Genomic DNA, 27,696 nt, shown 5'->3' with positions numbered 1-27,696 from the left:
GCTCCAGACAGCTAGCCCCGGCCTTACCCTCGCGTGCTCCTCTCTCATCTTACACACCGCGCACTTGCCACGGGGTATCTTAGTGCACACGGAGAGCGGCACATAATCATTGCCATTGGCGATGCCGCTAATCGTCATCAATTAATCCATAATCAATCATTTTTTATTATGAATTAATAATTTAAGTTAAAAGTTTCAAATTTAGGGTTGAAATTTTTTAAATAATTAAAAGTTCTAAAAGACAACTTGAAAGTTTTAGATTATCTATTATATAGATAAAGTAACAGAAAAAAAGAGTCACCACGTTCGCTCTCACAGACCAGAAAATCTCATATTAATAGAAGTAAAATAAGAGAAAAAAATAAAAGCATTTTTTTATCGGACAAGGAGATTTTTTAGATAAAAAAACGTGGATTTTGCCGTCCGTTAGTCCTGATAATATACGATTCGTTGACAGCCTCCATCTGCGAACCGACGTTTCGGAGTTCGACTCCCGTATCTATTTTTTGTTTGTTGTAGCGGGATTAGCTGCAGATAACTGGCCTGATTAGCGGCTGATTACTGAATTAAAATTTTGATTTGATTCTTAATTTAAAGTGTTGTTTTTTATTATCAAATATATTAGACAATATATTACAAATTTAACACTATAATTTTGACGCCTAAATAAAGTCTTAAGTCAAGTCATTATTATATTTATCTACTCTAGATGAAATAAGTATTAAGTAAAATTAACTTAATCCGGTGCAAAGCATATGTAAATATTTAATTTATTCATATATGTTTTATCATCCAAATTTTTACTATTTTAAAAATTGATAGTGTTTGCATCCACGTTCGTTTATAAAATCCTATATTATTCGAGATACAATAAGAAAAATAGAAAAACAGAAATACGGCGGGAGTTGGATACGGACAAAAAAAATTGGAAAAGAATCAAAAAGATCGTTAGGTGCATGCGATGCGATCCATGCAGTCGCAGAGATTCACATTCCGCAGGTGGAGCCCACTTGCAGTCGCAGCCTGCGATTTTAATCGGACTAAAGGAAGAGGAAATAACGGGTTTTTTAATTGGAAAGGAAAATCAAAGGAAAATAAGAGAGAGAAAAATAAAAGATATTTTTTAACCGAATAGATCGATTAAAAATAAGAAAAAATAATAAAGAGTCCATGTGTAATAAAGTTTATAAAAATCCAAATCTTGAATTCAAAATTTTAAAATAATTGATATTGAGGGGAAAGTCTATATATAAATACAATTTAGAAAGATCTAAAATTTTGGTTAAAAATAGAAAAAATTAAGAAAGAGTCAACATACAAATACAATTTGGAAGTATCTAAAATTTGAATTACAAATTAAATATTATGCATAAAAGAGTTGAGGTACCAGCACAGTTTAGAATACAGGTAAATATAGTTCTATGTAAAAATATAATTTAAAAAAATAATATTCAAATTAACAATTAAAAAATAATTATTATCATAATAATGCTAGCCGCGCAATATGCGCGGGCCTAGTTCGTATAAAGTTTACTCCAATTGTTCAAATTTTCAATTGAAAGTTTCTGAAATTTGAGTTGAGGGTTTTAAAATTTGGAGCTGAAAGTTTCATACTAGAGTTAAAAGTTTTGATTTTTTTTTCATGTCCATTCAGCTTGCGTGTATTTGGGGGAGGGGCGCTCCTTCTCAAACTCGGCATGATCACTAGCGGCATGCAAACCAAATAACATCAGGGCCTACCCTGGGTCAAATGTCTACTATTTAGAGAAAAAAAAACTATTTCTTGAAGGCTTCCTAATTTGTTTCTATGTAGTTTGATATTCCATTCCATTCACCGTAAGTATATTGTTTTGCATGACTTATTTGGAATTTTATAGAATTTAATTTGGTTGAACGATATCTAGGATACCAGTGTACTTGCAAGTGCCAATGCACGGAAAAAAATGCTCATAGTACACGTTGCAAGCAAACATAGCAGTTTTGCAATTGTGAACAAAAATTGATTATACTGTTTTACGTACGTAGACGGATAAATTGCAGTCATAACTGTGTAAAATACATTCTGAAGGAAGTAATGAAAGAAATCAAGAGATGGATTACCCACCAATATATGCACATGCACAGTAGATTATTTCTTTTTTTTTTGGAAAATGATGTTGCTAACAACACATGAATATCTTTTCATACACATTACACAAGATGTAGAACCAATCATGAATACCTAAAACCCTCTGCTGTAAAGGTGAAGACATCCTAAAATTCAAAAATTAAAAATCAGGTGAGCTGAACACATTTATTTCAAAAACTTCTTTAAAACCTTATAATAATTAAATTCAGGCTTATCCTTGTACACCAAAATATACTTAAAAAAACCCTTTTTTACCGACCAATGGATCGCATCCAACGGCCAAAAATCCTAATGGTTGCCTATCTGAGCACCCTCCCTTCCAAGTGACACCTCTTTCGCTCATCAAACACCTGCCGTCATTTCCGTCTCGCGAGAGAGGTGAGCCGCATACTCCACTTCACTCTCGGCGGCATGAAGCACCACGCCATGAGGTCCCCGTCCCGCGCCTCGCCGTCGGCAATGGGCGCCGCGAACAAGTTCTCCCACCACCACGCCGCCATCGCGAAGGCGCCGGCTCCGAGGAAGATCAGGATCGTGCACGTCCTGGCGCCGGAGGTCATCAAGACGGACGCGCGGAACTTCCGCGAGCTCGTCCAGCGCCTCACCGGGAAGCCGGCCACCGCATCGTCGTCGTCGTCGACGCTGCCGGACCCGCGCGACACGGCGGGCGACGAGCTGGGTGGCCTTGTCGCGGACGGCGCCGGCGCCGCGGCGGCGATCAAGGCGGAGGCGAAGGTCGAGGAGACCGAGGCGGAGACGGCGTCGGCGTCGGCGGCGGGAGGATTCCTGCACCACGCGCTCGGGGAAGAGGACAGTAACGATGGGTTATCACAGTGGCTAGAGAATGGCTTCTGTGCCGACATGGATTCCATCAGTTTCTGATGAATTGATCAGGTGACGCCCTGGGAGTTTAGACTTAGGATTTTCTAGCTCCTTTGATCCCTCGGATTTAGATGATTCCACCTATATAAAATGACGGAATTTTCGATCCCCTTGATCCCTCGCATTTAGATATATAAAAATTCCACCCGTCTAAAATGATGAGTTTTTTTAGCTCCTTGATCCCTTGCGTTTAGATAATTCCACCTATCGGAAACATCCTTTCCGTCGTTAATTTAGATGGTTTATTCAATATTTCATTCCGTCAGATGCTATTTTCTCCGTTCTCACATTTTTGTTTATGGCTCTTCACAGTTCACTTCATAACTAGTAACAGAATTGAAACATCCTTTTCGTTATTAATTTAGATGGGTTTATAGTAGCTTCCAGTGGATTTTTCTGAGTGTCCGGGGCTAACCTGTCGCACGTAGAACCAAAATTAGCACATTAGAAACTAAACATTTTATCCGGGAGAATTGCCGAGTGATCTGTGTAGAACATTTGCCCTTGAAAAGAAACAACTCTCTATGGTTGTTTGATTGATCTCATCAAAGAGTTTACTGTTTCAAATGTTGCGCCATTGACGTCATGACGTGTGAAGGGAGTGGTTGCTGTCGTCCCCACTGATGCTGCAAGCATGCAACTGCTGATAAGAGCAGATCAGGCTTTAGTTTGTACTAATGGAAAGTAAAAAACAGATATATTTGCCTGTTTATATCTGGGAGAAGGCCAGTTCAAAGTGGTTTGCAGTTCCATTTTTTTTATATTGAGATATTCATCTTAGCTCATGACCATACCAGATCCAGAAGAGCAGTGTGTACTCAGCCCACAAAAAGGGAGGTTAACTCATTCAAGAGAATGCTAATATGCACTACAATTTTTATGTATGTGCAAAGGTGAAAAGTGACTGAACAGAACAAAAAAATCTAATTACGATGTTCTAATTAGTTCCCCCGATTAACCCTAGCTTTCATATTCTGACAGCACTGCGTCTGATGTGCCATCAATTGAATTTGGTTGTGGACCTTCCAATCTTGTTAGGACATCAGGTGCTCCAGATGCATCTCTGATTATCTGAAATAGAGGACATCGTGAAGATGATGAGCGATCAACATTAGCTGAAACAATAAACTTAAAACAATCCATTGTGCTTATGAGACGTAATTAAACTACCTATATTAAAGGATTCATTTCAACTAGACTTGGAAACATGCAGGACACACGATATAGCGTGGATTATGCAATTGATTTGACATCTGTGTACATCAGGGCTAATGCAGTCCACTTCTCAAGTGGAAATTGGATTAGATCAAAGGGAGGTATTTAGACTATGCACCATATTAGTTTGAGTCCGAATGTTCACTTGTAAGAATAAATGTTATTGCAATACAATTGTCAGATGTGATCCTTACTAAATTTATGGAAGAAACGTACCAGAATTTCCTCATCCAAGTAAGAAATCATGAATATGCGCTGGAACATCCCATCTGCCATAAGAAAACAAAGCATCAAACGTAACTAGCTAAGCCAAGTAAATGTGCTACGCAGTTATACCACCATGATCAGAAAAAATATTGAATTGTTAAACTGAGCTTCAGCTAAGAAAGGATGGCAATCTGTAAATGAGAAACAAGATAAACTAAAGGTAAAGCTATAAAGCTTTTAGCATAAGCAGCATATTGCAGATGGAAATGAGAAGTGTACTCCTTACTAAGTGGCAACTTAATCCCCTCTGAAACAGCATCCCTTATGGGTGCAGGGAGTTGTTCCAGGGCTCCTGCAGTTTGTCCAATGAAGCCCTTTAGTTGATCAGGTAATGTTTCTTCTCTGATCCTAGGGATCTCTATAAGACCCTCGACATATTCCTCTTTCATCCTTATAGGACCCTCAACAGACAACTGAGTAGTCAGTAGGAACTTGCTTTGTACCTGCATACATCAAAAGGCTACATGAGTATGACAACAGAGTTAACCAAAACCAGAAACATACAAATCCTAGAAAACACATATCAGTAGATCATGCAAGATCTATGAAGCTATTACATGTAATCTACTACTAATAAATGCAACAAGGATATGTGCAATAACATATAACTATGCTGATAGTTATAAAAAAAGAGAGAGGGGGTCCTGTAAAATGTGTATTTTTTGTATTTAAATTGCTTCATCTTTTGAAATTACCGTATTTAAGAACTTCACGTTGGAAGAAATTTTGGAGTATCCATCCTTGATTAGGACATCAAGTCCTGTAAAGTGTGCAACAGTTGTAGGTGACCTCCTACAAATAAAGGATATATGCTATGTGGTTACATCTTGATGTTAGAGGAAGATCAACATAGAATTATCCATTTTGATCATCATGCCATAAGACAATTATACAAACTACAGTGTTCATTTTTTTAATATACGGAAATGGTTTACAGAATTCATATTCAGAAAAAATAAGTAATTGGTGACTTAGTTTCAAAAAGTAAGTAAATTTCAATTTGAGAATATCAATTGCATCCAGCAATAGGACATACTCAAACAGAAGGCGGGCTGCCAATGCTCCAGGACTGCTGTCACCAAACCATTCAAAGTTCCATCGACCTTCCAGGAAGGGAGATCTGTGAAGTTCAACAGATGATACTGAATTTATTGTTGTTCATACAACAAATTCTTTGAGAAATTATGGAAGTTCTCCTGTAAAGAAATAACTATATGCAACCAAAAGATTGGTCATCAAACTACAAACATGATAAATCTTCTGAGCTGAACACTTACGTTGTGGGGCGTGGAGTGGGGTTTAGACGCTCGAGTCCAACAATCCGCTCATTGACATCAATTTTCTGCATCTCCGTGGCTTTTCCACTAACCAAGGATTCAAATCCTCCAGCGTCTCTGAACTGAAATTTGTTATTACAAATCGTAGTTGAGAAATTAACTTGACGCAAACGGTAAATTACAGACTGATATTGGAAAACTCTTCTTAGAAAATTCGAGAATGCACGGCTCTTCTTTGAAATGTTGAGAATGCGTGATTCAATACATGTAGCGAAGTCTATGTATCTGTAGTTCTGTACTCATTGGTGGGTCTGTGGAATTGAAGTTTTCATTAGTTGAGTGTTTTTTCATAACTAATTGTCGGTACTTCTGCACCCTTTTCCTCTTCCCTGAAGAGAAGCTTGTTGGCACTTATGCCATGACGCTTGAACGCTGAACGCCTGATGTAAATTAGCAAGTTGCTGAATTGATCGAGGCGTCTTCAATTTGACACGGCAATGAAATGAGATAAGTAAATGCATGAACCGATACTTGTACGTCGTACACATTAATCAATCATGTTGCTAGTTGCTAGCTTTGCTAGAGCACTTGCGGAGAAGAGGAAACAATATCGATAATTTCGCGTGAACAAGTACTAGCAGATTCCAAAGCAGTACGAGAGGGATTGAAAAGACCAGAGGGAGAGGAGCTCACGGCGAGGAGAAGGGACTCCTTGGCGGAGAGGCGCTCCATCTCGCGGGCGTAGCTGGCGGCGGGCCCCCCCTGGAACGTCGGCGCCGAGGCCCTGCAGCGCCCGGCGGCGGGGCGCCGAGGGGGAGGCGACAGGCTCAGGCGGCCATCCCGGCGGCTGCGGAAGGAGACCAGCGCGAAAGGAGAGGAGGCGAACGCCGCGGCGGCCATGGGGTAACTTGGCTCGGGAACTGAGAGCGGAGATGAGTCAGAGAGCGGCGACTAGAATTGCTGAATACGATTTCTCCCGTCCCGGCGGCCGTGGGCGTGGGGTGGGTGGTGCCGAGATGAGTTGCGGATGCGCACGCGACGTGGAGACCGTGCGAGAAACAGCGAACAAATCAAATATGGGGCTCACATTTTATTCCCGGTTTCCTCCCCCCCCCCCCCCCCCCCCAATCCACCATTCCTGAAATACTCGCTCCATTGAATTAGTTTATCGATAAAGATATTAGTATTTTGAACGCATGACAAATATATTATAATATATATTTAATGTTAGATTTATGAACTAATTTAATGTTTAAATGTGGCTACGTTTTCCTATGAATTTTGTCAAGCTTAACAAAATTTGAATAGGAAAAAAAGTCAAACGACTGAAAATGGATAGAGCATTTTTATTAGCTTCTCCAAAGTTTTTTTTTTTTTTTGCTTTTTTGGCTACTTTCGAGTTACTCCTTCCGTGGCTCCATTGCATATCGCATAGTATACAAGTCACTTCAGATTTAGATTTAACCCAAGTGAAACGTCTTCAAGTTTAATCAAATTCATATAACAGTGTGATAACATTTATAATACCAAATTAGTTTTATTAAATCCACCACCAAATATATTCATATAATATACTTATTTTGTGTTACAAATATTGCTATATTTTTAATATAAAATTAGTCAAACTTAAAGAAATTTAATTTAGAATAAACCCAAGTGCTAAAACAAAAGAGCAGGTTCAGAGAAATGTATCAGCACTATCCAGCTAGTTGCTTTCAAGGATTGCGCTTTTTCACTATCTTTGGCAGAATAACCTGACCTCCACTGTTCACTAAACTGATGAGACTACAGATGAAGAAAGTGAAAGGTGAAGATAATGAAAAGATAGCTCTACACTGACATACACCCAAAAGACTAAGTTATTTGCTTCTTAGACACATCAAAAGCTTAATAGAAAACATAAATCCGTAAAATCGCAATACAGCAGGCTAATCACCTAAAGATGCAGAGAGACTAGTCACAAAAGAAGACATGGGGGATGGGTGTGCACAAGATGCGTTTCGGCTCTCAAGCAGCACCTTTCCGTTGCTCGTTCTCGCCGTGAGCAAAGTGGCATCGCTCACCAAACGTGCAGGTTCCCTTCACAAAGTTCTCGCAAAGCTTGGTCTTGTAGTTGCTCCTGCCCCCAGGTCCGCCTCGTCCTGCTGGGGCTACTGCACTAGAAGGTTTCTTGGTTGGAGTGCTTGCGCTGATTGTTGCAATGAGCTCACCCACCATTTTGCTTGCTTGCTTTATCTGATCGAAATTGCCTTCAAGCTCAATGTTCTTCAGGTTTGGGTCCGACTCATGGTCCCGTATTGAGAGCTTAACCCCAGTCACTCGGCATATTTGCTTTGTATTGACACCACCCTTCCCGATTATGCCACCAGCAAGAGAGGCATCAACACTGATCTTGGCAGTAGCTGATGCACCAAAGTTTCCTGCTGGAGGGCCCATAGCAGCTGGTGCGGGTGGTTCAGGTCGGCCTCCAAATCGACCACCCATAGGAGCCATGGCACTCTCATGGGACATATACGCTGGTTTGCCAAGCTCCCTCTCACCATGGGCAAAATGGCACTTGTCACCAAATTTGCAGCCTTCTGGAGTGTTGTACTTGGTGCACATGCGTGTCTTGCCAGAAGAAGCTGAATGAGAATTACCAGCAGCAACATGATCCATAGGAGCTCTTGCCAGTGCAGGTACAGCAGGTCCCAGATTGAGTGTTTTTGCTACTGCTTGATACCCACCGGGGACAAAGTGTGAGAAATGGCAACCCTCACCAAAGGGGCACCCAACCGTACTGCATAAATCAGAATATTGCATGTTATCTTTGACGTTTCAATAAATACAGTTTACATCCTGAGATACAAAATTACATAGAAAGGCATTGGCTAATGACAAGAAACTTCCTAAATATTACACAAAACAGCGTATATGGAAGCGTAGGACATATACAAGAAAACGATAAAAAAAATGTTGACTATAGGCCATGGGCACATCAGGCTGGTTAGCCTCTGTAACTTAAACTCAACACTGCATATATCACAGATTTATTTATAACCACTTTATTAACTAGCTAAACACACATGCTTTGCTACGAATAAATATGAATTGTACATATCTTACTATTGTTTGGAGCAAATCAATTGTGAGGTTTTTAGAACAATTTGACACTGTAGATACAACGTGTTTTCATAATAAACCTGCATTTAGAGATGAAATAAGATAGAACCAATATGCAGGATTATTTAACTACATGAAGTAGTAAAAAATATACAGCAGAGTTGGTGGGTGGCAGATTCACTGCCACCACGATTGCCTTATTTTAGAAGAGTACATAGAGAAGTATGACAGGTTTAAATTTATACGAGGATGAACAATTTCAATGTGTGTTCTGTGCATTTTTTTATAGTGCAATTGTGTTTGGAATGCAAGTCATTGCCCAAAAGACTCCATTTCAGTACCAAAGGCCACCAAGTTCGTAAGAACTGTTACTGGTTGATAAAAAAAAGGACTCCATTTCAGACAAGGTACAAGTACAACAGTACAACTACGCATCTTCAGTAAAAACAAAAGGTAGAACTACACATCAAACTTCTCCAGGGAGCAGCTGATAATAAGAACCATTTTTGATATATGCAGAAACATGACTGGGAATAATAACAATTTGATCATGTGAGAAATTGTAAGCTATAATCCATAAGTTAATAGACATTTAATAGGCAAGTAAGATATACAGGAAACACAATTCAATTGGCAAACAACTGAATTTAAGGAACCCATGCATTTTATTAATATATACGCCATCTTAAAAAAAGAGCAATATGTTGGTGTAATAGCTTGATATAGCCATACAGCTTCTGAATAAAAAAAATAAAAGTTGCAAGGATAACTAGAGTAATTTCTAACTGTAATACATAGTGAACATTAGAGGCTACCACAGAAAACACAATTCAATCGGCAAACATCTGAATTTAAGGCGTCCATGCATTTTAGTAATTTATGCGCTATCTTAGAGAAGGAGCAATACATCTAGTTTAGTAGTTTGATACAGCCATAGAGCTTCTGATTAAAAATAAAGCTTGCAAGGGTAATTAGAGTAATTTATAACTGTAATACATAGTGAACATTAGAAGCTATTATTCTGATGTTATCTTGAATAGGTTAAGATTGTAACCTGAAAAACTTGGTGCAAGGCTTCGATTTGCTTGATAGACCAGTTTGAAATGACTCCGTTTCTGTTGCATAAAATTTTGTTACATCTTCCCACTTGTTAGAAGTTGCATTATTAATCTTCTAATGAGTAAAAATATAAAATTTGTGTCCAATGAATGTGATGAATAAACAATAATTTCGATATGATAACAATAATATTTCAGAGTGATTTATCCTGCAAACATTGTTCAAATTTACATTGCAGAACCAATTCTCAGATGGTAAATATCATGTGTCCAGATGTTTCTTCTTGTTACCTCAAATGGAACATCCTCAAGCTCCATCTGACCAAGAGCGACAAGGCGCTATGCTTTTGTGGATATTTTCAATCAATACTGCTACATATTTCTTGTCTATAATAAGGACTTGTTAGCACTACGGTCCTAGTTATACATGCAGGCCAATAGCTCAACCATACACTATGATGCAGGCTGTCATTTCTTGTACTTCCTTTTTCTCCGTGGGCTCAAGTATTCTATGTATAGACCACCTTTCCAAATATTTAAAACAGTCTCTTCCTTTGCGTTTCAAGGGGAAACACCAATCTAAATGGCAGTTCTGGGCTATGTAACCATCTAGCCAATCCTATGTACTTAACATGGGCACTTGCCGTTCGTCCCGTCCGTTGTATTTATTTTTTTTACGAATTCCACTCACATACAAACTCAAACAGCACATGGAACCTCAGAAATCCAAATTAGCACTCAACTGCTAGGTTACGAACTGCTTGGTCACGAAAACACGTGCATACTCATAATAACGGTTATAATCACATACCACGACCAAGCACGAGTTTATTTGACAATTCCAATGTTCCTGGGGCTCGGTAGTCCCGCGCACTCGCTCGATGCTCACAGAACAAACCCTAATACTACCCAGAGAGCGTCGAGGCTTGCAGATCCAGCAGCATAGCGCGGAGAGGACAGCGAAAAATCCAGTACACATAAGCACACGCGGAAGGGGCCAGAGAAGAGAGCGTGGTTGTTACCTCTCGAGCGCTTCCCTCCGGCGGCGGCCCCGTTGGCCATGTCCGGCCGGGATCTCTTGCGGGTGGCGCCGGCTCCCTCCATGGCGAGCCTGCGCGTGGAGCGAGGGGCGGGCGGGCGGGTGGGGAGAGATCGAAACCCTAACTTGCGTTTGGCGGAAGAGGGGCAGCCGCGGAATCGAGAGGCTTGACGACGAGAGGGGTGAGACGTGGGGAACGGTTCGTTCATATGGGCCTTGGGCCTTGGGCCTCCACGTGTCATGTATATGTCTCGTCTTCGTGTCATGTATGTGTTGGGCTTTGGACCGCATTCCTTACTCCCTCCGTAGTATAAAAAAACCAACTTTTTAGTATTTTTATTGAGCATTTGATCATCTGTCTTATTTAAAAAAAAATAGTCATACATGAAGTATTATTTATATTTTATCATCTAATAAAAATAAAATTATTAATCATAATTTTTTTAATAAGACGAAGAGTTAAACATTGTATTTAAAAACTAAAAAATTGATTTATTTTGGGACGGAGGGAGTACTTAGAAAGTTCCTCTAGATTAAGGCCCCGTTTAGCTATACATCTCCATTAACCTAGATTTTTTTTTCACGCGCACGTTTTCTTAACTGTTTACAGTGTATTTTTTTACGAAAATTTACAGTAAAGTTGTTTTAACGTACCATATTAAGCTATTATACTTTTTATAATTAATAATTGATTAATCATATATTAATCTATCACTGTGTTTTTCACACCGGATAACTACACCTATTTTTTTCTTAGCCAAACGCAACCTAAGTCAAATGTCTTTACATTTAATCAAGTTTATAGTAAAATATAGAAATATTTTTAATACATGACAAATAAATTATATAAATATTTACAATGGTGAACTTAGTGAAACTAGTTTGGTGTCATGGATGTTAGTATATTTTTCTATAAATTTAGTTAAATTTGAATGTATTTTATTTAGGATAAACCTAGAGTGATTTATAATATAAAATGGAGGGAGTGTATTAACTTGATATTCTCTCCCAAGAAAAAGTTAGATATTGGTGCATACATTATAATTGTTCAGAAATGTACCTTAATTAACAGCAAATGGCAACAGAACCGGATATTTCCCCTTTGCATAATTTCCCATTGTCAGCCAGTTGACTACTTGTGATGTTTACAACTTACGATCCGATTGATATTATTGCTGCCTTTAGAACATAAATCCTTGGACTACCCTAATCAAGTTCCTTTTTTAAAAGGTATCCTAATCAAGTTGTACATTAAGCCAACAAAGCCCAAGCATTTCTTCCATATCGAGAAGCAACCCGCCGATCTCTCAGTTCATGGCACATGTTGAACCACGAACACACTGCATTTGTATCGCGTTAATGTCGCTGATCGAGTTTGATCTGAAGTTATACAGATTATTCAGAAAACCAAGCTGTGCAGTAAATTTTCCGATGGGTCGCCGGACGCCGGCGATGCCACGAACGAACCAGAATCTCAGATGCTCCTGGCCATCATCTCCTGGTACCTCCGGTACGACTCCTGCTTCTCCAGCAAGAACTTGGCATGGCACCTCGCGATGAACCTCTCGGCGAGCCTGTCGATCTCGTTCATCGCGCTGTCGCCGCCGCCGCCGCCGCCACCGTCTTCTCCTTCTTCGGCAGCCGGCAATGCATCAGGCGACGTCGCCTCCTCGAGCCAACACAGGTACCCGCAGTCTTCCGAGTCGTCGCCGCCGCGCAGCTCCTCCGCCGCCTCGGCCGCCGGAACCACCACGTTCCACGTCGAGTCGTCGTGGCAGTACGGGTGATAGTGAAGCTCCAGATCCTTGGCGCGAGCCGGCGCGACGACGGCGGCGGCGGCCCAGGTGAAGCGCAGCTTCATGAAGCCGGCGACCTTGCTGATAATCCTCTTCTTGCTCTTCTCCGGCCTCGACCGGTAGCCGATGGCGTACTTCTGGCCGCCGCCGCCGCCTCTCGTCGGCGCCCTCTTCTTGCTTAGGACGTCGAGGAGCAACGACTTGAACTTGGCCAGGGCGCGAAAGACATGGCCAACCTGCGGGTAGATGTGGGAGTGGAGGATGGTATTGATCTTGGGAGAGATCGAGCTCGGAAGCAGAGCTTCCATGTGAAATAATGGAGCCATGGATCGAGCTGGTGAATACTGTGGACCTCGCCGGCGTGAGCTCTTGGGCTTATAAAGCTCTCGTCTAGCCAAATGCCACCATGGATTGAGTAAATTGCGACAATACCATTGCATAGCCTACTGATACTCTCTGACTACACAGCTTGTGTCATTTTCATTCTGTAAAACTCTGAAATCTGAATACTTGTAGTAGTCAAAAGGAAAAGTGAAAAATGATGTAGCTCATCAGCTATTCAGGTTTCAGACAAGTTCACATGATGTGCTGCACGACCCTCATCGGATGTTTTTGCATGTTTCGAGAATTCAGTTCCAAAAAACCTCGGCTCCATGAAGCTTTTGTTCAGCAACGACAAGACAGACAAATGGAGCACTGAACAATGTCAATAATTCAGACAGTTCAGCAAGTTGTTACTGTTTCGTCCGAGCAATATGACTGCAGGGCTTGAGGGGTTTTAGGGAACAGAAATCAGCAAGACGCAGAAGGTGCTTGTCAGTAACTGAGCATGATTTTGATAAGTGGACCAGCCTACTCTGCTCTAGGCCCGACGAAGAAGACGTATCATCTTTGTTTCTGAATCTTGTTGAGACAATGTTTATACCACGGTAGTAATTCTTTCAAGTTATACTGCTCCCGTGTTCCGTGTCCATCGTTTGTCAGGTGATGGTGATACTGATACTGATGCGCATTTATCTTGCTTACTGATAGAAATAGTCCAAGTCGAAATGTACTCTGCCTTTGGAGGCATTGAGAGCAGTGCTGACTGCTGACATGCAGCATTCCAAGGAGGAGCGTAGGGTGGATGTTACTAATCATCAGTTGCAAAATCGGAAAAGGCAAGAAAGAAATATCACTGTGGGTCTATATAGCTTGAATTGTGTGTAGTAGTAGTACTACGTAAGTAGTTCATATACACTATTGGGGATGCCCTAAGCATTATCAAACTAAGAACCGGTAACATTGGTCACAGTCTATAGTGATAATTTCGTCTTAGAGCATGTACAGTAGCAGGCTATAAGCCAGCTATAAGGGTATTTTAAACAGATAAGAGGCGAGAGAGAAGAGAGGTGGAATACTAATTTATAGCCAGCTGCACACGGACTTCAAGACAAAATATGTGTATGACATGTGGGACCATATATTGATGTTTAGTAGGTAATTATTGTATAAATTGACTATTAGATTGGCTATAGATGAATTGGAGCTAGTAGTTGGCTATACTATTGAACTTGCTCTTAGCTAGCTTCTATTATTAATTGTAATAAATGGTAAACTATGCGTCTAAAATTGGCTAGGTGCATCTTAGTTATGCAGAGATTGGGAGTGGTCTTGAAGTAGTTATATTACCTCGATGTGATTTTGATCAATAAAAACTTCATTTGTCTAAAAAAGTGCCGGTAATTAACATTTAATATATATTAACAGGAGGAACTTGCTGTATCATAGTCAGTGCCAGTGTATTCTTGATTAGGCTTCTGTCAAGACAGATACTAACTGACTGCAGTCATGTCTTTCTCAAAGAAAAGAGAAGTGACGAACAAGCTTTTGTGAGCAAGCATGCTATGGAAATTCAGAAATACGATGGCAATACCTGTTGGCACTAAAATGGACTTAATCTGTTCTTTGATTCTTTCTGTACGTCACTAGCTATCTGCGATATGGATTAGTACTGACTCACTCACTTATCAACATGGAGAACCGAGCTGGGAACAGCTGGAAATGAAGCAGATATCCATTTTATTCTGAACCCAATATTACTTCATAAAATTGTCATCCTTTCAGATAACCCTCCCACTTAAGAGCGGCAGAGCCAAATCAAGAAAGACCATGAGCTCCTCTTACACGTAAACGTTGCGTGAAACCTCAACCCAGTCAGTTTCAGTGAAGGACAGTAGGGCACAGGAGGCCCTGGCATTCTGGCAGTCCAATTCTCTTCCCGGTTTTGCTGCGTCCAAGTTGCCGATCCATGAGAAAGCGCATCGCATAATTGGCCATGGCTTACAAGAGCTGTTCAGCCGGATATATAACAGACAGGAGAGAGATGGAGAGGATGAACTCACTGTGTACACACTTGACATGGACTGAGTGCTCATGCTTTCGCCGTGTCCCGTGTGCATGCCTAGCTTGCAGTGGTGAAGTGTGAGGCCCAGCTATGAGCTATCAGCTATGTCGTCGTAGGAATCTAGTTGTTGGGATACTTTGCAAAATGCAGTGACATGTTATATTATGCCATTGCATTTGCAGCCATGGAGACGATGCAAGGAGGAGGAAGAAGATGACTGGAAGCAATCATTCGAGGAGATTGGTACTGTTGTGACTGTAAACACCGGAGGAGATCGGGGGAGATATAAACGATGGGGACTCGTACCGGATCAATGTGGTGCTCATCGATCGGGGGAGATATCATGCGCGCGGCCGGAGAGACTGTGTGCGGCGCGCGCGTGGTGCAGAGAAGTTTGACGTGCGGTTTGTATATGCATGAGGACGATGAGAAGGATTATATTCCTTCTAGAATGTCAACACAGCTCAAACACTCCTGCAGCCTGCAGTGCTGCTAGCTGCGACGTGCCCATGATCGAAATTGGCAGCAGAGCTCCCTCCAGAACGCAGGACTTTTACACGAAACAATCCAATATCTCCTAAATTTCTGCAATATTTCTCTAAACCAAATAGGTCCTTAGGACATGTACAAAATAGAATTGGATATAGTCTCTTAATCAATACGCCAAAATAATTTGTTATTGCTCCCATTTCTTTTTATCCACTCAATGCAGTAAAATTTACTTTAATAACAGCTAAGAGTTGACTTAAATCATTATTCATTCATAGCAATGATGCTTCTCTTTTCTTCCCCTCTCTCATTCATGTCATTATATTTACTTGCAGGGTGATGAATAGGACTCTTTTTTGATCCACATCAGCAACAAAAACATATCTTGTTAGAGTCATATGTGATTTTAATCAATACAATAAAATATTTTTATTACTCTCCTTTTTTTATTGACTAGATACAACAAAATTTTATTCAATAAATGTTAAGAGCTGACTATAAGCCGTTGTCATATGTAACTTTCCTCCCATCTCTTTCTTTTGCTTCATCATATTTACTTGCATGGCGATGAAAAGAATTAGCTAATAAATGTTTTTATACATGCCATTATGCTTTTTCAAGGTTTTTTTTCTTTTTCTCCCTTTTAAGTTTTTTTTCTTTTGAGGGAACCAGGAAGCAATGTAAAGAGATTTTTTCAAAAGAAAAAAAATGAGGATGCAATCCGCGCCATGATGAACAGGCCTCAGGATACAGCGCTGAGGAGACGCAACCACATAGGCCTATGGGTAGGGGTGGTAATGAGCTCAACCACAAAATTTAAGAGCCGGGTTCAAAACAGATTAAAAATAAAATTGTATACAACTTTGAACTAATTTTTTTAAAAAAATTAAATAGGGTTGCGAAATAACCTATAAACCATGTAAAGAGGGAACCAGGAAGCAATGTAAAGAGATTTTTTTAAGAAAAAAAATGAGGATGCAATCCGCGCCATGATGAACAGGCCTCAGGATACGGCGCTGAGGAGACGCAACCACATAGGCCTATGGGTAGGGGTGGTAATGAGCCCAACCACAAAATTTAAGAGCCAGGTTCAAAATAGATTAAAAATAAAATTGTATACAACTTTGAACTAAATTTTTTTAAAAAATTAAATAGGGTTGCGAAATAACCTATAATTGCATAGAGCCTCGCAGCTCACATGGTTCATTCGGCCTTTCGGCCCAGAAAACTTGATCGGCGCACAAAGCGTAGCGTTGCGACTCGCGAGTGGCCACGACGAAGACGAGAGGAGGACGCCGCGGCGGCGGGGCGGAGCTCCGGTGGCCGGAGTTCTGCTCACGCGCGGCGGCCGGCGGCATTGGCGACATCTTGTACACTACGGAAAGAACAGCCTAGGAGAAGGAATTAATCCGACAATTCACTCACGGCCCAGTCCGTGCAGTGCTGCAAGTTCAGAAAAACCTCAGCGACAGTTTGGGGCAGGATGCAGACAGCCAGCTGAAGTAATCCTCCAACAAGATGGTAAATTAACTACTCCCAATTTGCCACCAAATCCTCGATAAAACACCGGATTGTCATTAAACTACATTCAGCATGCAGTCCTCTGGGATTGGCACAAACGCATTTTGGCTTTTCCATGGAGTTTTTGAAGCTGGGTCAATGCCCAAATCCATGAGACTAGACTAAACTAGGTCCGAGGAGCCAATGAGGCGAGCATGTTCTACTGCCCCTTCAGGGTTTCAGAAGACGAAGCACAAACCGGCGCAGCACAGCACAACACAACGACCAGACCAGAAAGGGCCATGCATGTATTCAGATAAGATTCTTTCTTAATCTTTCCACGTTGGCACCCACAGCAAGTCCAAACCTTCAATTGCATAAATATCGTCGTCGATCGAGTTGCCGAATCCCTTTTTTTATCACTTTCTTTTGTCAGGCTCATGTAAAACCCTGACAACCTGAACATACATGATTCAGTTATACTCATATATAAATTGAATTTAGAACCAGGCATTATAAGCGTATGTTTTTTTCGGATAATGATTGTTTCCGTATGTGCTTGAGTGATTAATCCGACTGTTTTGATCCATCGAATTTACTATCGACACTTTGACAGTGCCAGTATCTGTTGTTGGGTAGGAACAGGACGGCAGTTTCGACCTTGATTTCTCGTTCTTGTTTCTGATCAAGGAGATTCCAAAGACGAGAGCAGTCCAATGCTCATCAAACACCTATGCATCGCTTCAATTCTTCTGAAGGAATGTGTGGGCCCGGTGGATTCCCCATTACACTAAAAGGATGGTTAGAAGATTTTATTATGGATTGACATTGTTTTTAGTTATAGATCGATGCATAGGTTTGCTCAAGGAAATAATTTAATTGTCACTTGTACTTGTACTTGTTCATGTATTTTCTGAACTTCTGAAAGTGTCAAAGCTGATATCCATCTTTTCAAGGGAACTTGTGAGTGGGAGAGGTGGTGAAATGCCAACATCTAAATTCAACACACCTTGAACATTTCGATGACAACAATCTAGCATCCTCATGTCCTAATAATAAAAAGAAACATCTCTGATTAAAATCTGCATTTAAAGGTGGACTAAAATGGCTGACGATACAAATGTGTATAAGTCACCACTTAGATTTGATGGACAAGATATGGACCTATATATATATGTCACCGCTTAGATTTGAAATTACAGATGCAGTCATTTTTAATGATGACTGGAACAGACGAGAAAAAAAAAGGTGTCTTGTACAAAGATTGAATTAGATGAAACAAAAAACAAGATCGATCTTATCGTGTCAATTAACAGAACAAGATCAGTTTAAGTTTGTTGTTGAACTTACTTCGTTGTTTTTTTAGAAAGGTAACTTACTGCTGTGTTTTGACTGCTTTGTCTATCTCATGGTAATACGAGAGTTGTTTACTTGTTTATGTAAGAATTTACCCTCTTCTTTTGGCCAATAAACATCACGTCCAGGAAGATTCAAACTAGTAACCTTGTTTGATTCGTCAGTTTATCTACCTACATACAGGAATCATCTGGTGTCCTTTCATCTCTTGTTGGGACATCAAAAGACAAGCAACACACAGAAACGGAGCATAGAGATGTCCCCTCTGATCCTTACTGTAACCTGTTTTCAAGCTTGCATATCTGCTCAGCTAGAGCTGGAAGCCAAAAGCCCAAAAGGATCGGAGGCAAAGAAACAAAGAGAATGATAGCGAGGGTGAGGACACCAAAGTAGCTATTTGTCACCTAGCCTTGTCCGACATGCGAGATTATTTAGGCTCTCCTATATATGTAGCAGTTGGATATACTCATATACATAAACATATATAATCTCTCCATTCATAAATATTTGATCTCATTGATTTTTTTATATACGTCTAACTACTCGTCTTATTTAAAAATTTATATAATTATTAATTCTTTTTATATTATTTTATTTATGGTTAAATATACTTTTATGTATATATATAGTTTTACATATTTGATAAAAAAAATTTGAGTAAAACAAATAATCAAACATATATAAAAAATCAACGAAGTCAAACATTTAGAAACGGAGATAGTATATCTTTGCATCTTTATATTCTTGTCCGTTGTTTCCATTCGGAGCTGAGGCCCCCACAGTGAGAAGCTCATATTCCATTTGGGATGATCAAGAGCCGCTTTTGCACCCATTCTTCCTTCTCAACTCTCCTCCAGATTATTCCAATCCTTCCTCCTCCGGATAGAAAGTGATCAAGCTGAGCTGAGCTGAGAGAGAAATGTTTATGCAGAGAGAAAGAGAGCGTGTGTGAGTGAGTGACTGTGTCTGTGTGGTTTAACCAGGAAGTTTCCAGTGGCGTTTGCTTTGCTGGTTGCTGCACCACGTGATGCCTCCAAGTTGTAAGTTTCTCTCAACCATGTGTGTAATAACAGAGTATCCTGCAAGTTGATGGCGGCATGCATTCGCATTCCCATGCCGCCGTTGCGTCCTCTCCTTCTCCGGCGGCTGCTGCTGCCGCCGCCGCCGCCGCTGCAAGCTGCATGGTGGTGGTGGTCGTCGTCGTCGTCGGCTGTTTGGTGATTCCGGAGATTGGTTTGTGCGTATCCGGAGACATGCACCGCCGGCGGGCGAATTATTCTCGCCGTTGTTGTTGCGTGCCACGCCTCCCCTCCTCTTCCTTCTCGCTGCGAATCTTGGCCGGTGCGGATTCTCCATTGATCGCGCCACTAGAACCCCAGCCAGCTCCCGTTCGAGACCCTATTTAAGCATCGCCGCCGCGTTAATCCCTCTTTCCTCCTCCAAATCTCATCACAATTCAGTTTTTCTGGTGAATAATCTGCTGGGTGATTATCTGGCCTCATCGTGCAATCGTAATGCTCCGTGTCTGGATTGAATTGCGCCTCTTGAACGCTGGAATTCGCTGTGAAATCGTTGAATTGATGATTGTGTTTGTTCAGTGCATGTTGCAAGATATCATGAACGCCAAGAAGATTAAGCTGCGCGACTGCCACTACGGGGTGCCGCTGTGTGACCCATCGCCGCCGGCGCAGCTGCTGAGCGCCGCCGCGGGGATGTCGTTTCACCCGGGGCTCGTGAGCACGGCGGCGCACCACCATCAGCAGCACGGCGCTGGCGGCTGGCTGAGCGAGGAGTACGCGCCGAAGTCGTCGTCGTCGTCGTCGCTTCTTGCGCAGACCTGCGTCGGCTCCAACGTGGCCGCGTTCTACGCCGCCGAGGAGCTGCTCGGCATGGCGCAGTTTGACTGCGCAGGTCTCGGGACGACGACGACGCTGGCGGCGATGCCGACGGCGATCAAGGCGCCGTTCCGGTCGTCGGAGAGCGAACTGTTGCCCGTCGACCCACTGCTCCTCCGCGGGGACCATCAATCGGTCAGCACGTACTACGTCCGGCCGCAGAAGCGGGGTGCCGGAGAGAGGGCACCATTGCCGCCGCCGCCGCCGTCGCAGCAACAGCAGGACAGACTCCACGGGCTCTTCGCCGGCGCTCCCACCACCCGGCTTCTCAGCGGCGAGCCCAAAATCCACTCGTTTTCACCTCAAGTAAGAATGGAACAATCGTGAACACAACTCTACTGTTCCTCTGTCACGCCATGGCCGGCCGCCAGGTCTTCAATTCTTGATTACGTTCTTCTGAGAATCAACTCAACTCTGGCGAAGGTTGCGGCGAAACCGATTCTGCCGGTGATGGATGCGCCGATCAGCCTGCAGAGCCAGATGGAGAATCAGCTGTCCAGGAGCTGCATCGGCGCAACACCTCCGGTAACCCCGACCGGAAACCTCGCCGGATCAGCAGCTGCGCCGAGCAAGACGCGGATCAGGTGGACGCAGGACCTGCACGAGCGGTTCGTCGACTGCGTGAATCAGCTCGGCGGCGCAGACAGTGAGTGTTTTTGTTCACAAGAGAGAGAGAGAGAGAGAAAGCTTTTGCATGATGATTTCTCAATTTTCATGACGCATAGTTCTTTCTTCCTCTTGCATGCAGAGGCAACTCCAAAGGGGATTCTGAAGCTGATGAATTCGGATGGCCTGACGATCTACCACATCAAGAGCCATCTTCAGGTAACCTGGAACTCTGAAACTGGAAAACCGACCCAAACATGCATAATTTTAAACAGATTTCATTTCTCTTCTGTGTGACGAAACAGATATTGTTAGTTTGTCAATTTGTAGCTAGGGATTAATTGATCTAGCTGGAGTTTGCTTAATTAACGAGCTGGAGTTAACAATTTGCTCTCCTATTCTTTCTGTGCAGAAATATCGCATAGCGAAGTACATGCCAGCGACGTCAGAAGGTAAACCAAACCATGACAACTTCATTAGCTAAAACTGAATTTCTCCGTCTATGCACCAATCTAGAATCCTGAAACAGTGCAGTTCATCCCCCATTCGTATCTTTCGTTTTAAAAACAAATCATCCATTAGTAACAGCATCTCTGACACTGTTCCTAAGAGATAAGCATAAATTCCAGATCCCTTGAGTTCAGGAGGATCTTGATTCCTTCATTGGATATGTTGCTTTATTCTAGATCATTTCAACGCCGTGCTTTTATGCTGCTGTTGTTTGGTATGCTTCACTATCCGTCCAGGCCCACTGACAACATTTCCTCATTCTGCTTCTGTCGAATTTTTTCAGGGAAGCAACAGGAGAAAAGAGCCACAGGAAATGACATGCAGAATCTGGACCCCAAAACGTATCTCTCTCACACACACATACTGTCTACTTGTATTACGAGCTGTAGCACCTTTGCAAACCAATCCCAATGGGGTGCATGTGCTAATCTACTGTCAAATCATGCATGCATATATTAACAAGAATCTCCTTTTTGCTGTAGTGGAATGCAAATCACAGAAGCACTGCGTGTGCAGCTCGACGTGCAGAGGCGCCTCCATGAGCAGCTCGAGGTGCTTGCTCCATCATTTGCCAACACTTTTGAGACTAGATAGTACTTAATTAGAAGCAAAAGTAAACTTAATTATGTACTCATCATTATTAACTACTGTATGTACTAACTTCTTTTTATGTCTGAATGTGCTTGCCTTGTAGATTCAGAGAAGTCTGCAGCTGAGAATAGAGGAGCAGGGGAAGAGGCTGCAGAAGATGTTCGAGGACCAGCTGAGGGCGAGCAGGGGCGTGATGGAGCCGCAGGAGCTGGACGTCGTCGCCTTCGCCGACGGCGACGGCCACGACGATGCGTTCGATGACGACGTGCAGCTGCTGGCCGTCGCTGCTGGCAGCGACTATGACGACGCCGGGTTCTCGTCCAAAATAAGCTAGCTAGGCAGACCTGTTGCGTTTTGTGTTTTGGGCACTTTGATTTGACAAAATGTTGCTGCAGTTCTCGATGTATGATATGCACAATGCTATTTTTTTGCCCGTGTAGTTGGCGAAGTTTGAAAAGGTATTTTAAAAAAGAAAGTGGGATCCAGAGATTCGCTCCTTTTTTTTTAGTTTGGGTTTGATCAGAGTTGTAAAATTAGGTTTATTCTATTGGCATGCACCGCTTTTATTAATGGTTTTAGTTAGGTCTTAACAGGCCAATAACAGGTTAAGTTCCAAGTGGCAAATATATTGCGTATATGGGCTTGGGAAGCTCTACTTGTGCTAACATGCCACCCTATATACAAGAAAAACAAATTGCAAATGAGGATATCGACCACACAGCGCAATAACAATATTGGTGTGGATTGTCTACTAGATACCTTGCATTAATTTTCACGTTCGTGCATCAACATTCAGCAGTAGAAATATCATCAAGAACATGGACATGGTCCTCACACGCATCTTCATAATGAAAGCACTGAAATAGTCTCCTTTACCAATGGAGAAAGTAGAGATAAATCAGTGCTCAGACATACACAAAAATAGGGAGCACACATTCAATAACCAAGAGACGTCGTGAACGAATCCTTACAGCTTTTTAAAAGTTCAACCTGGCACTCAAATAAAAAGCTTAACTTTACATAGTCAGCCAAAGACATTTTGACATTCGGAAACTAATGCTACAAATTCTGTAGAGGTTACACCAAGTACGGCGGCAGTAGCCACTACGTAGAATTAAATTACAGGCTACCACAAATAATCTGGTTTGGTCTGACAAACTTCATAATCCAGAGCATAGAAAAGATACATATGCTAGCTGTCCATTTTTGTCAAGAACACCATATTGTAAAGTTAGGCCTATCTTGCCACCACCGCAATCCTAGATCTGTATGGGCAGGAAACAGAACAGAACAATACAAAGCAAAACAATTCAATTTAGCAGATAATAAAATATTTGATGTACTAGCATCATACTTGGAATGTCATGGAGAATTAATATTGCTTGTATACATTATAACCTAACAGGGAATCCAGTGGCTGTGGTGCTTGAAAAAGGAAAACTAACCAGTTAATGAGGATATGCTATGTTTCCTTTATAAAGTGGTGAGCAAGCAACTCTGATAATCCTGAACTAGGAATGCTCTCACAGCCAAACAGCTCTTGAAGTTTTGAATCACATAATATTGATCCAGTAATGACATCCTGTGTAAAACCAGTAAATGAATAAAAAACAAAAGTCAGTTGTGCAACTTTAAGGATAGCATTTCCTAGTGCAACAAATCACATCCTCAAGACTGGAATGACAAAGTAAACAGAAATAGCCCAACTTTGCTAAGATACTTGGCAGGTTAATCTAGTGATCTAGGATAAGAGAATAAAACGAGAAGTACACTGGTATTTCGGAACAGACATCCATCAACTGCTAGTACCGACCAAGTTAACTTGGCACGGAACACTAATTTAGTGATCTCTAACTTTAACAGGAAGGTAGTGAGCTCCAGCGGGTTATTCCTCAGTCTCTGGCATAAAACTACCATTGCTTATGAAAATTTACTAATATGTAATAGTGCAATGCAGTGGTGTTTTAAAGTTAAAAGTTTTCCAGCACTTGCAGCGAATATTTAGCTCCTACTCACATCCATCAAAAGCAAAGGGCAAATTGATATTGTGCAACAAGAAATAAAGTTAAGACACATTCATACCTCAAGTTGGTTTGCTTTTATGTAATCCCAAAGATATCTCAAGGCATCATCTTGAGGTACTGCGCCTTCTGTTCCAATGAACTTGGCTAGCGCATCAGAAATCACCACAGACGGTTGATTAATAGGAGGCATAGGCTGAGTAGCTACATTGGAGGGCTTAAATTTCTTTACATCACGAATTTGATCCTCTGCAAAACAGAGAAAGCATAATTAGGAATTATGCTCAGAACAAAACATTAGCACAAACATCTAGACCAAAAGAAGCAGAAGTACATACTTGGGTCAAGCGGAGTTATGTGTTTCGCCAACAATTTATTCATCTTAAACATGTCAGTTGTGTCAGTTCCAAAAACCACACGAAGTTCATCATTGCAGATTATCTTCCTTTTGTCATCAGGATCTTGAAGATTATTCTGCCTGATGTATTGCCAAAGCTGCTTGACAATCTGAATGGAGGAAACATGTTAGTTTGTCTCGATTGATTCATTCAAGAGTTAATCACAGGATTAAATTGAAGGCCATTTCTTCTATACGATTAGGGGCAAACTGAGATTACCTGAGTTCTTGACATGACGGTTTCACCAACAATAGTCTGAAGTTCAGGTGAAATTGCACAAACTTTATTTAAACCACCAGGTCCACCTCGTTTCCGCTTAGAAGCACTAGAGGAAATAATATAATATGATAAACCAATCAGTTTGCATGCATGAGTAAATTCCATGAGTAGAATTACTGTACAAACCTGACCAGTAAAACCTAATAAATTACATTGAACGTCACTCAATGGGATACATGAACCCCCCTGATTCATTAAACCAGTATATACTTCAAGCAGAATGAAATATACTTTAAATCAGCTTTAAAATAAATATGGTGTGACATTTGCATGTTATCTTGCAAGAACGACACAATGCAATAATACTTAAATAGTTAATATATAGGCATCAAATACTAACAGCTGCATTACCATTTCATACTTGAACCATTTCAAATGGCCTAAGGAATCTTAACTGATTGCGAAGAAAAAAAATGCGCGAGAGCTAAGAAAAATATTACTTGCTTTTTGATATAAAATATTGAAGGACACTCGGACCAAAATGAATTGACTCTGTTCTTTTTGTTGGTTTGCAGGACCGAGTAGTAGTTAATTTGGGCTGTTTCATGCACCAATCTAGGCAGGAAACATCCAAACGGAAAAAAAAGCAGGCAGTTATATTTAGTGGCTTGCAAGAAAGAAAGCTGAAGATTCTACAGATCCAAACCATCAGATTCACTACTCATAAAATAAAGTAAGCCTGATTCAGCAGTTTGTATGTAGAGCATAACATCTGTAATAGCCTTCAAGCACTTCGTATCACAATCAAACAAAATACATAGAGCTGACTATTGTGCCTTTTCATTTTAACCTTCTGAAGCTCAACACAGAAAACACTAGTCAAACAAATCATGCCAAAATTCCTCTTATTTGACCAGTTAGCTAAAAGAGCAGAAAATAACTAACAAAACTACAAATAAACAGTTATAGAACCATTATATATGGTCAAAAGGTAGATATCGGCATACAAGCATACATCCTAAAAGCTATACTGAACCCTAAACCCTAACCCTACCCAGCTAGAGCTCGTGGTGCCAATTCATGGGTGCCAACAGATAATCCAAGTCAATTCATTATTATTTGCAACCCTAATTAGGCGAATCAACCAATTCACTGTCCAACCAAACTAGATTTAAGAGCCGAATTGGAAATATTCTGCCATGTATGTCTCGATTCAGTGTGGGGAAGGAACCCTAATTTCATCCGTGGCTCACCTTTCCTTGTTGTCGCCCCCGGGCTGTACTGCAGCGGTGGGGGAAGCGGTGCCACCGGTTCCAGGGGGTGGCTGCTGGAAGGAGACGGTCCCACCAGAGGCGACCCCACCCAAGCCGCTGGTGACGCGGAAGGCCAGAGGGGGCGGCGGGTAGAACGCCATGGCCGGTACGGGAGGTGGCGGGGAGACCGCGGCAGTTGGGCCGCCGGGGACGCCGGCAGGGAGCTGGGGCATGGCCTGGAAGATGAGCTGGGGCTGGAGCACCGCGAGCTGCTGCTGTTGCATCTGCTGCAACGGCGCCTGCACCTGGAGAGGGGCCTGCACCTGCAACTGCATCATGGCAGGCGCGGGAGCGGGAGCGCCGCCGGCCGGGGGAGGAGCAGCAGCGGCCTGAGCCTTGGGGTGCGGCGGCTGGAGGTGTGGGCCGAAGAAGAGGTCCATCTGCTCGCGAATGAAGGTCGCCTTGTGGGCGAGCTCGACCCCGAGCTTGGCCTCCGCCTGCTGCAGCACGGCGGCGAGCGAGGCCTCCCCGGCAGCTCCCCCCGACGAGCGGAGGAGCGACTCGACGCAGCTGGCGATCTCCTGGTCGGACACCATGGCGGGAGGGTGCGAAAACTCAAATCTCGCCAAAACCCCTCCCTCCCACACGATTCCCCTCCCCCCCTCTCTCTCTCCTTCCTCTCTCTGTGTCTCTGCCGCCTGGTCTCTCACCCCCTTTGTCTCTCTCTCCTCCGGCCTCTCTCTTTCTCTCTCCTCTTCGGGTCTAATCTATTGTTAAGCATGGAGCGTTTCGTCGGGAAGGGGAGGAAAAGAGGGGAAAAGGACACGTCGCTAAGGTTACCTAAGATTTCTGTACCCAATGGCTGATGGGTGGGGTCGGGTTGGATAAGGTTCCCGTAGGGCCCACGTGTCATGGAGGAGGTAGGGAAGACGGCCGGTGCCGATAGAAAGTCTGCAGATGACGAGTCGTGGAATTACGGAAGTGCCCATGGTTTCGGATGCGGTTGTTGAGTGGGTGTGTTTTTTTCTGCGGTGGTGGGGGCCTCCAGGGACGTGTCTTCGATCTCCGGGGAGAAGAAGAGAGCGTGGGCTCATCAGCCCATGGGCTAGGCTAAACGGTGCCAGGCTTCGCCTTCTCTTGGAACGATGGGCCGAAAACTATTGCACTCTACCCAGGCATTCTTTTTTTCTGTTTTGATAAGAATTCTACACTTTTTTTTTCAAGAAACACGTGTATTTTTAGGAAACAAGGATATACCATGGATATTGATTCTAACAATGAAATTATTTGAGATGTCATTTGTATGCTTTGATTATCTGGCTATGCTAGACGCTTATAATTTTGGCCTTTATCTCTTGAAAAATTTGTTGCAACGTATGGGCTTTTAGCTAGTTTGATGATAAAAGGTAGTATTCAAGTAAAACTCATCTGCATCATATGTATTTTTAATAATGTTCTGTTTTCCCTAAAAATAAGCATTTTCATGTGTTTATAAAAGGGCTTATGCTGCAGTTTTTTTTAATAAAAAGGGCTGCTTTCGGCTATTGGGTTAGAAGCTTTTTCCCTGACATGCAAATCATAGTAGTGAATTAGCACATGATTAATTAAATATTAGATATGATTTTTTATAAAAAATCTAATATAATTTTTCAAATCAACTATCATATAGAAATATATAGTAAAGACCTTCCTATTTAGTTGTTTCGAA

General features: G+C 42.0%; 6 protein-coding genes across 7 annotated transcripts; 2 read left to right on the top strand and 4 right to left on the bottom strand.

Annotated features, from left to right (window-relative positions):
* Positions 1-2,464: 2,464 nt before the first annotated feature.
* Positions 2,465-3,720, top strand: LOC107304041 (nuclear speckle RNA-binding protein B-like). The gene has a single exon (XM_015836124.2). It carries the CDS (start codon positions 2,540-2,542, stop codon positions 3,008-3,010), a length of 471 nt encoding a protein of 156 aa, XP_015691610.2. The 5' UTR covers positions 2,465-2,539; the 3' UTR covers positions 3,011-3,720.
* A 121-nt stretch (positions 3,721-3,841) lies between these two features.
* Positions 3,842-6,829, bottom strand: LOC102722491 (probable plastid-lipid-associated protein 13, chloroplastic). Its single transcript, XM_006653794.2, has 7 exons — positions 6,463-6,829; positions 5,770-5,891; positions 5,529-5,612; positions 5,188-5,284; positions 4,719-4,935; positions 4,442-4,494; positions 3,842-4,081 (listed from the first exon to the last, which is right to left on the bottom strand). Exons 1-7 carry the CDS (start codon positions 6,667-6,669, stop codon positions 3,971-3,973), a joined length of 891 nt encoding a protein of 296 aa, XP_006653857.2. The 5' UTR covers positions 6,670-6,829; the 3' UTR covers positions 3,842-3,970.
* Positions 6,830-7,622: 793 nt separating this feature from the next.
* Positions 7,623-11,142, bottom strand: LOC102722212 (zinc finger CCCH domain-containing protein 31). Its single transcript, XM_015836576.1, has 3 exons — positions 10,952-11,142; positions 9,926-9,986; positions 7,623-8,548 (listed from the first exon to the last, which is right to left on the bottom strand). The coding sequence occupies exons 1-3, from the start codon at positions 11,031-11,033 to the stop codon at positions 7,777-7,779; spliced, it is 915 nt and encodes a 304-aa protein (XP_015692062.1). The 5' UTR covers positions 11,034-11,142; the 3' UTR covers positions 7,623-7,776.
* Positions 11,143-12,112: 970 nt separating this feature from the next.
* LOC102703209 lies at positions 12,113-13,204 on the bottom strand. The gene has a single exon (XM_015836577.2). The coding sequence runs from the start codon at positions 13,202-13,204 to the stop codon at positions 12,443-12,445; it is 762 nt and encodes a 253-aa protein (XP_015692063.2). The 3' UTR covers positions 12,113-12,442.
* Positions 13,205-19,313: 6,109 nt separating this feature from the next.
* On the top strand, positions 19,314-22,692 carry LOC102702933. 2 transcript variants are annotated; one of them, XM_015836297.2, is made up of 8 exons: positions 19,314-19,535; positions 20,094-20,696; positions 20,814-21,036; positions 21,139-21,215; positions 21,409-21,448; positions 21,790-21,847; positions 21,989-22,058; positions 22,201-22,692. In XM_015836297.2, exons 2-8 carry the CDS (start codon positions 20,097-20,099, stop codon positions 22,429-22,431), a joined length of 1,299 nt encoding a protein of 432 aa, XP_015691783.1. In that variant the 5' UTR covers positions 19,314-19,535; positions 20,094-20,096; the 3' UTR covers positions 22,432-22,692. The 2 variants fall into 2 exon arrangements, with proteins under 2 accessions (XP_015691783.1, XP_006652976.1); XM_006652913.3 differs by lacking the exon at positions 19,314-19,535 and adding an exon at positions 19,687-20,006.
* A 317-nt stretch (positions 22,693-23,009) lies between these two features.
* On the bottom strand, positions 23,010-26,706 carry LOC102702652. Its single transcript, XM_040523751.1, is given in 8 exon segments — positions 23,010-23,362; positions 23,543-23,679; positions 24,180-24,367; positions 24,457-24,625; positions 24,736-24,841; positions 25,989-26,488; positions 26,491-26,511; positions 26,513-26,706. Coding segments are annotated over 7 exon segments (1,176 nt in total). The 5' UTR covers positions 26,585-26,706; the 3' UTR covers positions 23,010-23,362; positions 23,543-23,559.
* Positions 26,707-27,696: the final 990 nt, after the last annotated feature.

This window comes from Oryza brachyantha, chromosome 4 (assembly GCF_000231095.2).
Source record: "Oryza brachyantha chromosome 4, ObraRS2, whole genome shotgun sequence".
In the NCBI taxonomy this organism is placed as follows: Eukaryota; Viridiplantae; Streptophyta; class Magnoliopsida; order Poales; family Poaceae; genus Oryza; species Oryza brachyantha.
This window is presented reverse-complemented; position numbering and strand designations above follow the sequence as displayed.